Consider the following 14,379-nt stretch of genomic DNA (forward strand, 5'->3'; position numbering starts at 1 on the left):
AGTGCTTGGTTCCAACTTGTAAATAATAAAGTGAATGAAATTTTATAAAATTTAGAATTAACGTAGAATATTTAAAATATCAAGAATTCCCCTAAAAAAATCAAGAATTAAAAACCTATACGATTGAGAAGACTAAATTCAGTAATTTGAGTTTATTTAGCTTAAGAAAGAGTTTGGCAGATTGTAGACCAAAATGGGAGGGGGGAAAAATCTAGGATCTACAACAAAAAATTTTACATCGGCATCATTAGATCTACAACAAAACAATAGAAATGCACCTGGGCAAACCCCAAATTTCCGTGTCTGCTACTCACCAGAAAGAAACTTTACAAAAGCAAACGACATAAAATATTTACATATATTCCGGGCATACAAAATATGCCTTCAGCTCCACCGCTGGCTTAGCTATATGATTTTACTTTTGATAAAGGACACCTATCATATTCATATCCACTCAAAGTTTGTTTCTTTGGGAAGAACCAAAGCAATGAGGCAATCTGATGGATCATGTGCAATAGAAAGCAAAGAGCACGTTTCAAGTGAGTGGGGGAGAATGAATAGCAACCTTGCCCATATGGATTTTGAAGCTGGGATTTTAATAACCCCAGCACAATCCCTCTGCTTCAAGTATGATATGAAATCCTGAAACTGGTCGACAGACATAGGATCAACGAGAGGAATGGACTGTGTTACAGGACACAAACATGAAATTCCAATTCTTATTCATAAATACGTAAGTGCAAATTCCAATTCAAACAAACTGGAATGAATAATAATGATAAGAGGATTTTAAAAGAAAATATAGAGCACCAGGAGAGGTGATATATTCTATTTAGTACCAAATTAAGATTATATGAAGTACATCTCAGCAAGGGGTTATAAGTTGGTCCTAATTCCTAGCCGAGAGTAGTCTTCATCCAAAACATAAGCAACCATTTGTCAAAGGAATCTAAACAAAATATACTAGAACTTGAGATAATTTAGTTGCTCCTGGAAGTCTCAGAAACGACAGGTAAAATAGATCAACATTAAGATTCAGTGCTCAGTTCTGAGAGACAACACCGTTTTGCACTCAGAAATAAGTGAGGAAAAGAAAACATACCCTTTTGTGGTCACTAGAGGAAGATGGAATCAAACGGCACACTTCCCTCTGCACCAGAAATCAATACCATAAAGTCAGATTCAGGGAATGAAAGGGCAATGCAGACAACCTTCAACAACAACAAGCCTTATCCTACTAGGTGAGGTAGGCTACATGAATCACACAACACTATTAAGCTTAGTTATGCAATGCAGACAACCTCAAATACTTCAAATAATATTGGATATTGATACACATATAATACAACTGTCTCAGTATCAGAACAATGTTGCCTTGTCTACAAAACTCTTCATGATTTTCTTAAAGTAGTGAATGAATCATTACCATAACGTGAATATAACATTTTTTATTTAAATTTGGCTAGGATTATGCCTTTTCAATTAGATTTCAAGGGCAGAGAAGAGTAAAAAGAAAGACAGTCATTTGGGTTTGCTATTACTGTGTCACTGCTACATCGATCAACGGTATAAAAACCTAACTTTGCCACTCTTTCTGTTGTCCCTTAAAGTCTTAACAAAAATTGAACTACCAGGCAAAATAAACCTCCCAACATTCAGCAGCACACTTGTTTTTGGGGTGATTTTCATGCAACCTGGTGATTTTCTGATGAATCCACTTGTTCAACCATCTGCTATATTTTTTTTCCAGCCAAACCCAGCATCTTTAATCAACCCACTGATCACCATTAGCCCTCTGCCAACTCATGTATGTTCCCTGTTGGTTTGGTTCCAACAGAACTCATTGCTCCCTCCTTTACCACAGGTCTGATTCATGCAAGTCTCTGTTTCTGTTTTTCGCTGAGTTGCATACTTCACAGCTCAAAAATTATGATCTCATGAGTTCATTCATAGTTTTCTGTTTTCCTACTATAATTCCATGTTTTTTACTTCATCCTCTCTGAATCCCCCCCATGTTCCTTGACTTTTGTTATTGACTTGATGGTGATTGGGAGTCTACACTATTGACTTTTGATTATTAATGATGAATATGTCTTTAACTTTGATTTTTTCAAGCATTTATTTATGTAGTATAAATAATGTAATTTACATCTATAATCTTTGGTATACAGCACACACCATCAAGCTATTGTATTTTTCATATTGATGTCTTAATTATCCTACACTAGTATTGACGCTGGTTCAAGGTCCTTGTCCTCCTTAGTAGGTGTGTCATCATTCCCAGTTAGTGTGCTAGAGGAAGATGTCATATCCTGAATAAGGGGAAAGGACGACAACCCAACAGACTCAACTTCTAGACTACTCTTCTCCTGAAGCTGAGGAGTGAGGACTAGTGTAGAAGGACTCTGTTTTATGAAAGGTGACATCTATGGAGACCAACACAATGATTTTTTGGATGATAACTGTTGGTATCCCACATCCACTATTGACATAGCCAATGTAGAGCTTATAAAGGCTTGCACAATCCACATCTTATGAGCTAGCTTTTTAAATTGAGTTAGGTCTAACATAAATTCAAGATGGTAATAGAGAATAGATCCTCATTACTATAATGCATTGGACAGGACTGTGACATTGAGTTCATCAACAAAGATTCACTCTTTCACTTGCAACTGTCCAAAATCTACCAGTCTTGCAGCTCTCAATGCAATATAAAAAAAATCCTACCTAGCTCCACGACTTTCCTAGGTCAGTCCTACAATCTCCAGGCTCTAGATGTCCAACCTTGGACATAGGGGAGAGGTGATGAGATCCCATATCAACCTAGATATAGCAAAAGTAGAACTTGAAGATTTGGGCAATCCTCATCTCATGAGCTAACTATTTGGATTGAGTAAGGTTTAGAGCAAAGCCTCCCCAGGATCTGGAGATTTGATACCAACTTGAAAAAGGAGGCTGAATTTTATTTCTAATTCAGTAATTTACATAGGATGATTACAAATCATATATATAGACTACATCTAACCTCATAAAGCAAATACAAGAGAATAAAAATTGTACAAACCAAGTCTAATCAAATCTGTCCGAATTATGGTAATTATACTACACAACAAGCTCTTATAGATTGTAGATGGGGGCATAGATGGGGACCAAAGCATGCTGGTTAAGTTTGTGCATGCTATAATATTTTGAGCCATGTAAACCCAATAATATAATCAAAGAATGCTTATCTAATGTAATAGCCTGAGAAAAGGCATCAATTACAAATTACACACATTTCTTGACAAATTGAGCATGACATGATTGGAGAGGGGGAGCAGCCAAAGGATGTTTGAAAACTCACTCTATGAGATGGAGTAGCAGCAAATGTTGATTTCACATGTCGAAGATCTGTTCGTTTTGTCATGTCTAATTTTGAGGGCCACCTGCATCAGAGAAAAGCAATCTAAATGGGAATCCATTTGAAGAAAATAGTATTCCAACCAAGAGGAAACAACAATTTGATATCTTACTCGGCAGGCTCAGGTATGGCATTTGAATATCGACAAATATTTGAATCTGCTTTGCATGCATAAATTGTACAGTAATTAACCCCACTTTTACAGAGATTCCCCTGCCATTGATACAGCAAGGACTGCCCTGAACATTCCATATCGACTGCTTCTTGAACAGGCAGTGGTGGAGGAGGAGGGGGAGGAGGAGAACTAGGCAGTGGAGGGACCAAGGGTGGCTGAACCTGGGGTAAAGGTGGTGGAGAAGGAGGAAGTGGAGGTGGCATTTCAGGCTGAGGAGGTGGCAAGGATGATAAAGGTGGTGGTATAATTGATGGAGGCACCTGCTGGTTATAAGGATGCATTGGAGTTCCTTGTATCTGAGCAAGTGGAGTTACTGAAGCAGGAATAAAAGGACTGACAACAGCATTACCATGAAAATTATTTGGCATTACTCCTGTCTTGAATTGGCTGACAGGTAAATGATTATTAATTCCCCGACGATCCCATGGACCATTAGGAGGAACATAAACAGGGCGAACAAAAGGAGAAGACTGAATTTGTTGTGGTGGTGGAATGGAAGGTCCATGTGCTCCAGAGTGTGAATGCGGAACAATACCTGGTGCAGTTGGACTAAATTTCAAAAAAAGACACCATAATTGTTCGCCAGAAAGCAGTATATAAATCTAACTTAGTTATTCAATTTATAATTCCATAACCAAGAAAAAACTGTACCCACAGACATGCGCATAAACAAAGAATTCATAGAGCACTACCTCCTTGATGAGGATCCTGTGACAAATTATCATAACCATCAGGTTTTCTTGCTCCAAGCTCTGACATCTCCCTAGAACCAGGAAAGTGCCAGTTTGACTGAGGCAGATTATGATTTTCTGAATTTATTCTGGGGGATACAAGCTCCATTGAATTGTTCTCTGGTTTAACTGAAAATGGTACAGCAATCTGATTTCCGGGTTTGCTGTATAAAGCAAGGAGAACAATATGTAAGTTATTAAACACTAATGACTTATTCTGAGGACTTACTATGAAACAACGTAAAAGCTGTTGGCCTTGGAAGAAATAGCAATCCTTAGCCACCCACCACACATTAAAGAATCCATGATCAACAGACAATGGTGTAAAATAAAATTAACTTTATCATTGGAGAACTAATGTAGATTAAGTTATTAGTTTCTATTATTTATTTAGGGTTTTAAATTTCAAAATTAGGAATTTTTAGTTTGGGATTATTTTTTCATTTTTGGTTTAGGGATTTTATTCTATTTTGGATTATCTTGTTTTAGATTAAAATAGGAATAATTATTTGGGGTATTTGGCTATTTTAGGTCTATAAAAAATAAGCTTAGTGTAAACACTTGAGATGCTTTTGATTATATTATATGGTAATGAGATTTCTTATTTTAGAGATATTCGATATTTTGGTCAGAGGAGCACCCCACCCTAGAAGAGTAAACTTTGTTTGCCAAGGCCTGATTTTGGAGCCTGGTTTTGATAACATTGTCACTCTCCGTCTCAGCTTTCATGTTCTTCCCAAAACTCATGCATTTGAGATTTACCTTCAGATTCCATATTGAGACTATTTGTCCCAAACAGTGGTGCATTTGAAAACACTTAAAATATTAAATAAATTTAGTTGTAACAAGAAATAAACCATTAGCTTCACTCAATGTCGAATTCAGTATATTTTACACTTAAATCAAATGACACTAGTTAATCATCAATTTGCTAATTTAGGAGTATATATTTATGTACCATCTAGTGAACATGTCAAACTGAAAATACATTTAAAAAATTGAGAAAAAGTGGAGCATGTGTTCACATGCAGATCTATTTTGGTGCCTTTTGTTGGGACTTAGGAGAGAGTGAGAAGACATTGAAGTTTAAGGCATATGCTTCCAAATGGGAAAAAAAGAAAAAGAACCATGCTCTTCAGTCATCAAATATATTTGTGTTTGTGTGTGAGTATACATTATAAAAATCAACCTTATATACCTGAATTCTATCTGGAAGAACAATCCTGGACAACCACGGAGATTCTTTAGAACAGAAACTGCACCATCAACATTACTACATTCGACAAACCAACTACATCCCATCTGCAAGTTTGTTTGTGTCAACTGCACAATTGATCCAGAGTTTCCAATGGCAAGATTGCAAATGGCCATTAACTCATCATCTGTGAGGAACAAAGAGCTACTACGTGGAATAGTTATGCACAGAGTGCTGGATGGCACCATATCTTCTTCACGCATGGGAGGACAATTATTTCCAATCGTATAATTATCACTGAGACCTAGGTTTTGATTAATATTATACTTTGTGCGCAATGAAGCAAGTAAGGTAGACAAGTGAGACATCCTTGTTCGACTGCTATCGGCGGGGCTCCCTGATAGAGTTCGAGCATGAGGTGATCCAGCAGGGTTGTTAACTTTAAGGTCAAGATTGGGAGGGGGAGGGGGAGGGGGAGGGGCAGGTATAGGCCTTCCACCATCCATATAAGCATGCCCAATTCCAACATTAACTGTTCCTGGACCAAAATGCTGGTTGTAGTTACTTCTTTCTCTTCGTAGTTGTCTCAAATGCAACATGACAGTTGCAGCTTCTTCAGGAGTTTCAAATTCCATAAGTAATGCAAACTCACAGCTAAGATCAATGAATGCAAGAGGACCCTTGTGGATCACCTTCCTTGTTTCATGCATGATCTCATCCCTGGCCCATTGACTAGGAATATTTCCAACATAAATATGAGAACTAGAGCCAACTGCAACACCATTCATTGCACCCCTAGTTCCAAGTCCTATATCCATGAATTTTACACGGCAAGGAAAACATCCAGGTAAACAGTGTCGAGTTTTTATTGCGTCAATGATCCTTCTGTACTCAACCAAGGCAAATCCTTTTACTGGGAAGAAAATAAATTGTTCAATAGTACCAAATCTTTCTAAGTGAAACCTAATATGATTTTCAGGCACATCAGGACCTACATAGCCTATCCATAACTGCTTAGAAGCAGAGACAATATCCATGGCTGCAGGATCCCCATCACAGCACCAGACAATTTGACCTTTTGTTGAAGCAGTTGGTGACATAAAATGATGATTAGGAGATGCCAAAGAATTACTAACAGATCCACTAGAGGATCTCAGCGGAGGTGAATTGAAGTTCATATTTAAGACATGATTTTTCTCTACATTCAGGAAATCATTTCTACCTTCAAATGAATTGCTCCTAAAGTCTACTGGTGTTCTAACAGCAGGTGAGAACATTTGATGGCTTACCGAGTCCCTAGGTGTGGGCATATTCCCTTCCTCCCCCACCCCAATGCTCATGGGCTTTGAGACTCCATTATCGTAATGTGAACCCACTTTTAACACAGGAACATGGTCAAGAGGAACTGCTGAGCTATGATCCATCACATATTTATCAGTAAAACCATCAGAAGAACCAACATGAACTCTCAAACTGCTGCCTTTTCCAGATGATTCACCAATGCTTTCATGTTCCTCAGAGATCCTAGGAACCATGTAGTTCCTATTCATGTAAATTGAAGAATCAGATTTATCTTCATCACTATCTGCTTGACAGTCCTCCAAATCTGTTTGTCGAGGAAACATTCCAAGAATTCCTTGCAGTACTGACGTAATTTCCAGTGATACATCAGAGAGCAAGTCAAGCAACTTCTTACATCTACACAACATCCATTTCCGCAGTAAGGGATCCTTGTCAAGGACCTGTATAGAGAATGGTCATGAAAAGGTTTCTTAATTAGTAAGAAAACTAAAATTCTTAATTAAGAAAAATTAAGCAAAAAGTATCAAGTTTTTAACAAACATTCTTCAGTGTCACCAGCAACCAATAAGCTAGCATTTCTAACAAAATATAAAACCTAAAAGCAAAAGGCTCAATCATGACTCAAAGTAAAATTCAAAAAAGAAAATCGCATCACATCATGTCTTTACAATCAAGTGTCATGTATAAAGTAATCTCCCTTTGATGAAAACAAAGAATTATTAGGAGCAATACTGACAAGCTGTACATTACAACATCATAAATTTCTACCAAAATTGAAAGTATTTGATACAAATCAGAAAGTTTCTTATGATGTATGGTTCACATCTTAATGTGGATTTTATAATAGTACTATTTAGTATTATATTATACAAATAAAACCAGGAAAGGAAGAGAGAGTAGAGAGAACCAACATAACCACAATAAATATAAAGAAAATTGAATTACTAATTTCATTCTACGCCTGGCAACATTTTTCATTTTAGTTCCTATATGATATGATATAACCTTACAATTTAGTCCCTACATGAAAAAATGTTCAAAAGTAGGTCCCTGCCATTTGCTGACTTCATAACAGGGTCAGTTTTGGTCTACTTGATAACATCATCAAAATAGAGTAATAATAAAGTTCACAATAAACGTAAAGTCTATGTATGCAATTTGTTATAACAGCTATATTGCAGAACAAAAATATAAAACATATACTGTGTATAAATGATACCCACACAAGAAGATAAAAATTATGAAGTATTACCTGCATAAGCAAGCAGCTTTTGCCAACAGATGAATCACCACCAGAAACATGGTTGTCTTCAGTCATAATTGCCTCACCAGCCTCATTGTCTCTGATGCCTGACCCAGTAGAATCTGTACATGATTTAGATCCACCAATTGCTCTTTCGAAAAGGTGAACTGCCTTATCATCATCAAATGTGCTAGTCACCAGGCTCAGAAAACGCTGTCCTTCGGCATTAGTTGCCTCTTTTGTGGCAGAGCCAAAGAGATCCAAACAAGCTGCAAGCAAATCTTTTGGACAAGAGAAGAATATCCGAAGTAGACATAACACGCGCAACTTGGACAGTTTAGTCAATGAAGATTCATCTTCATCTAAAATCTTTTGTTTCAACTCAGAAAAGGCCTCAGGAGTATCTTGCATATTCAGGAAATTCTTGTCAACCATCTGTAAGACATCCTTCCCTTCGAATAAGGCTATAAAAAAGGTGAGCACATTCTGAAAAACTGCTTCGCAAATTCCTCTAATTACAGCTAATGTAGGCGCCACCGATGAAGCATCGCAGCAAACATCAGCTAGGCCACAAATACAGGCTCTAGCAGTTTCAAATGCAATACCACTGGAATCCTCTCCTCTGCTGATCAAGGCCAAACTCAAGTTGTGCATATTAATAACAACTTTAGCTGCAGCTTCCAAAGCAGTTGGACAGTGACATGCGTACCGAGGAATAAGATCCGCCACAATTCTTTGTACACTCATACAACCTGTCACATTATAGAAGATTCACTTTGGGAAAAAGAGAATTCCAATCATGGAAATTTTTCTATCCATTCCTTCAATATTATTGACAAAGAATATAGTCCACTTGCAAATTAAGCACTTAATCAGGCAATAAAGCCACACGAGGTAAAGACATGGCTACTTTAGGTGATATTGAAACCCAAATCTCTTGTGCTTTATGCAACTAGCTTGGCCTTATGGAGGGAGACTCCAAAACCCAAGTACTTTACAAGCATAAAAGAAACTCATACTGCAGATATCAAAGTCCAAGTTTAAAGTTAAATGCTTCGCTTGATTCTTCAATTAAAACTATATCATGAACAAAAAAAATGCAATTAGGGATAATCTTTTGAAGCCCCTTGTAACCATGTCCAAGACTAGATTAAACAAGAACTTAAGGCTGAGCTTTGATGCAATCATATAAGAAATTCCTTAGTTTCGTCTCTTAGAGTTCTGACACTAGTCGTTACCCTGTCATACATGTCTTGTTACTCTTGTATAGCCTGGATATAAGCCATGCAAACACCATTTTTCTTCAAAGTTTTTCACAACACTTCTCTAGGCACTCAATCTTAAGCTTTTTCCAAGTCAATAAAACCGTATGTAAGCTACTGTTGCAAACCTTTTCCTGGTATAAAACCAAATTAATTCCCGATAATCCTCATCCCTTCTCTTAATTTATGCTCAATCACCTTTTTCCATAATTTCATGGTGTTACCTGAGAGTTTTATACCACTATAGTTAGCACAAATCTACATATCTCCTTTATTCTTAAAGTTATTATGATTAACCAATATATTCTTGTTAGAACTTGTACCTTTTTGGAATCATAGAATAATATTCAAAAAAATTTCCTCATATTTTAACAATAGCATTCTCGTAGGAACATCAAGACTTCTTTAGTGAGTTTTAAGAATCAATCGGCAAACATCTTCACCAAGTCCTAGGATAGTCTACATATGTTACAAACTGGATGTATTTGATCCATATGCACAAGCTTAAGGGGGAGTGTTGATTATTGTCAATCATGTGATTGATATTGTTGATTCTTTCTCAATTTCATAGTTTCTTCATTTAGGAGATTACAATATCATAGGAAAGGTTGGTGTATCATAGGAAACTATTATTATATCTCTTAAACTTAGGGGTCCCTTTCTCCTTTTTTTATTTTATATCTTGTATCTATGTTAGTACCTCAGAGCATTGCTCAAATGCTCAATCAATCCAATTCAATACAAAATATTCAACATTTTTCCGTCTTATAGATTTGGCATTCTTCACCATATGTCAGCGACATTTTATGTTTCAAAAGAACATTTGAAATAAAATGATTCACAAACCCTAGTAACACTGGCAAGAATAAGATTTCTAAACCGTGAGATGTCATCACGTACAAAACAATTTCAAAATGACTTGAAACCTCAAGCAATTCCCAAACAAAAAATGGAAACTATTTCTTTCATGTCAAATACTCCAAACATTGAGCAAACATAAATAACACCTAACAGGGTGAACTTTATGCACAAGATTCCCATAGAAACATTCCTAAATGGCTATCTACAGAAACGCTCCTCTCCAGCAAAATCACATTCCGGTTACAATCAAACAAATCATAAAAGAAATAGTAAGAAACGCTATTTAATGAGCTAAGAGTGAAAAAAAAAGGTTATTACCTCTGGAAGAAGTGATGAGAGCGAGATAACTCTGTTCGAGTTCAGACATGGAGGAGGGAGCGTCTTTTCGAAGCAAGCAACGCTTAATCCGCTTGTAACCTTCGTACACGCTTCGAATTTCATCCTTGTTCCGCCGCTTCGCGAGAATCTCCTCCTGAGACAGCGGGGGAGTGGACGACGGCGTGGGTAGGGTTTGCGGAGAGGAAGGGGTTGCTTCGGATTCCGGCGGCGGCGGTTGCGGCGGCGAAAACGGTGGCGGTTCTGGTAAAGGCTCGTAGAGCTTTCGCTTCTTCAGAGGCTGCTCCGCTGAAGCCATGGGAAGTGACGAATGGACTGTACTCGGCAGTCGGCACGCAGTCCACGAGTTTGGAGCGCTTCTCCGAAAATGAGGGATGACAACGGGTCGGGTCGGGTCGGGTCGGGCATGGATAGTGTGATTTTCGCTACCCACTGGTTCGAAAAAATTTGTGTCCACTACCCGCATGTTACTTAAGCATATTCAAATCATATAAACCATTAAATCGATAAAAAAAAAATCAAAAATTGCTTAAAGTGGAAATCTTAAAAAATAAAAATTTAAAAAATCACATATTTTTTGCTATTCAGTTCTATTTTTTGATCTTATTATCAAAATCAAGTCAAATTACATATTATATTTTATTTAATGAATATTTAGCTTTACCTAGTTAGCATTGTTTTAAATTTATATTAGTTATAGGTAAATAGTCACTTCAGTCATTAAATTTGTAATGCGCTACATTTTAGTGCTTGAAAGATGAAAAAATAAAATTTTATCCCTGAATTTGTGAAAAGTGTAATAGTTTAATTCAAATGTTAAATATCTTCATCAAAGCAAACATAATGTTCTACATGACATTTGTGGATGAATTTATCAACGAAAATTATCTTACATGTGTTATTGACGAAGTTGGACGAAATTGTTACTAGAAATTTTGGGTGAATTTGTCATAAAATTTTGATTATCTTCAACTCCATCATCAAAAAGCTCTACAACATTGTCCCCTTCCTCTTGTGTTATTGACATCGCTTGGCTTGACCTTCTCCCCTTCCTCTTCTAGTGGTCACCTCCCCAACCCACGCTTCCAAGAAATCTCGCTCCTAATTTTTGCATCTAGATCCAAACACAAAATGCTCAAATATGTCAAATATGAGCCTATGTTCCACCTTTTGCATCACCATCACTCACCTCCGACACCACCACTATCGTCCAGATCTAATGACACTAGCAAGGTTTTGTTCCTCTTAGTTGTCATGTGCCTTGAAAGTTATAGAGAAGGGTTAAATCATCCATGGCAGCCATGGGAGAAACAAAGGGACACAAATTGAAGAATGTGAAGAAGAAAAATCTAAGAATGCAAAGAAGAAGATCTACTTTTCTTTTTGGATCTGAGAAGAGGGTTTATATTCTTGCAAAAAAATATTTTTTATTTTGTAATTTGTGACAGTTTTTAACCCCCAAAATTGTATTTATGTTATATTTTCAGTTTCTACCTTTTTGTTTTAAGCTTATACCAATATAGCATATGTTCACCACATTTTCCACTCAATAATTTGCATTTCTTTCTTAGTTTCTGATGGCCTCAAGACTTTAGACAAAGAGCAAAGTAAAGAATCCAACCTTTGTGAGACGCAAATACTTAAAGATAAAAGTCATAAATAGAAGAAGCTTTGAAGAAACAACATACAAATTATCTTGTGCAAATGCATTCTTTCATTCTTTCTTGTAAATCTTTGTATAGATACTAAGTTCTCAAAGTACCTTGTAAACCTTGAGATAAAAGACTAAAGTGCGGAGAGATATATCCGTTTGTAAGACAATCTAATTTTAGTCAGTATGCAATCTTCCAACAAACCTTGTTGCCTTGTTTCGAGCCAACAATGGCTTGGTAGGACAAAGAATATTGGATTAAAGTTAAGCTTGGGGTAAAGCTTGCATTTGTAAGAGTCATAAGTGACAGTGAATAATACTTGTAACTTTGTAATAAGTTAGTGGAATCTTGATAGTTTGTCAAAAACTAGACATAGTCTCAGGGTAAAGATGAACAAATATAAACTATTGTGTGTTTTTCTTTATTGCTTATCCTAATGTTAACTGACAAAGAGTTCAAATTTGTTTTTAGATTTTACATTTGTTTTTTTATATGTCAAGAAAACTAGTTTTCTCATTGTTTAATAAAGTTTTATTAAAACTTCCTTTATCTATTTTTAGTTATATTTGCATCAAATGATAAACATGTTTTCAGTATAAGAAAAAGTTTAAGATTTCAAAAAACACAATTTAATCCCCCTTCTTGTGTTATTTGTTTTTACAGAAGAGAAAACAGTAAAAAGATATAATCAATTGAATAACATCAGAAAACTTTATTAAAATAATGAACTAGAGTACATGTGTACAACTACATCATAATCCAAGCTCTAACGTTTTAGCCAACCATGGTCATAATATAGTCGAACAACATACAAGATTGCATTAAGAATAAAAGAGATCGAAAACCCTTAAAGATTAAGACCTCAATTGTCCCCGATGTAGTTTTGTCTCTCAAAAGTCCTTGCTGCTCAAAAATAAAATAATACCTTCTTAGATACAACACCAATACCCTATTTATAGCTTTGTAAAGATAATTACTCAAATTAGGCGCACTACAACTATGGTGAAATCCACCACTATTGTGGTAAAAAACTATGACACTGAAGCTTTGGGGTGTTGTGGAATGGCTATGACCCTCATTGTGTTGATCATGACCCTCATGGTGTTGACCATGACCCTCATAGTATTGACCATAGCCAACAGCAGAAAGATGACGTTGTTCTAGGGGACAATTATCCTTTTGCCATGGCTATACTACTTACCACAATCGTGATAAATTTACCATGATTGTTATCAAATGATAAAGTCTTCAAATATTTTGAAAAACATGTAATTTCAAACTCTATCACTCAATTGAGTGACTTATGTTTCTGCAATACAAAACTAATGTCCAAACATAAGTTCTGTCAATAAAATGCATGAAAATGACACAAAAACTTGCACAAAATATCACTAAAAAGGTGATTTATCATGGAGCTCTAAAGATGAATTTGTGAAGATGCAAAGTTGGTTTAAGAGAGCCATATTCGAGACGACTTAAGTCATTAAAATTTGAAGGAAAAAGACCATTGTTGTTGCGGCTTAAGCCATGCTTACATGGACGACTTAAATCAGTTAGAAAAAGGTTAGACCGCAGAAAACTCACATACTATTTAAAGGGGATTTATGACACACGAAAGAGTGCTTGTTTTGTATGTTTTGGGAAGTGTTTTGAAGCAAGAGAATCGCACAACGCTTTTAGGCTTGTGGGCTCTTCTTCAATTGATTTCTTCTACCCCAATGGCTATGCATAACTAATTTCATCTTTCATTTGGGTTTAATGTAATCGAACCTATTTTCATTTAATTACTCATTTTATTATTCAATAAAGAATTGTTATTGCTTCCCTTCTATGTTTAATGCTTGTTTTTTGTTTGATCACCCGATTCCATGAATCTCTTTATTCAATTATAATTGAAAATTTTGATTGAATTGCAAATTGTAGGGAGCACCTAATAATTTTTATGCTTAGAGATAGGATAAAAAGGATTGAGCATCGTTAAAATCATTATTCCCAATACAAGTATGTTGGTTACACTAATTCAAGGGATTGATACTAAAATTAAAGAACTCCGATTGTCTCACTTAAGAAATTAATGTTTGAATAAAATTGTGGGTTGATTTTTTTGTTTGGTAATGTAAGATAAAAACAAGAAAACAACAAAGAAACAACAATCTAAGGATTGCAGTGCCTTAGCATCCACCGTAAGCAACTCTACCAACTCCAACGGGGGAGTAGAAATC

The 14,379-nt window shown here is 36.0% G+C and overlaps 1 protein-coding gene across 1 annotated transcript; it reads right to left on the bottom strand.

The window, feature by feature from the left end:
* Window positions 1-219: 219 nt before the first annotated feature.
* LOC100780367 (uncharacterized) lies at window positions 220-10,934 on the bottom strand. Its single transcript, XM_003549331.5, has 8 exons — window positions 10,488-10,934; window positions 8,056-8,798; window positions 5,505-7,243; window positions 4,268-4,470; window positions 3,513-4,110; window positions 3,344-3,425; window positions 1,103-1,150; window positions 220-648 (listed from the first exon to the last, which is right to left on the bottom strand). The coding sequence occupies exons 1-8, from the start codon at window positions 10,801-10,803 to the stop codon at window positions 445-447; spliced, it is 3,933 nt and encodes a 1,310-aa protein (XP_003549379.1). The 5' UTR covers window positions 10,804-10,934; the 3' UTR covers window positions 220-444.
* Between the last annotated feature and the right edge of the window lie 3,445 nt (window positions 10,935-14,379).

Source organism: Glycine max, chromosome 17 (assembly GCF_000004515.6).
Source record: "Glycine max cultivar Williams 82 chromosome 17, Glycine_max_v4.0, whole genome shotgun sequence".
Taxonomy (NCBI): Eukaryota; Viridiplantae; Streptophyta; class Magnoliopsida; order Fabales; family Fabaceae; genus Glycine; species Glycine max.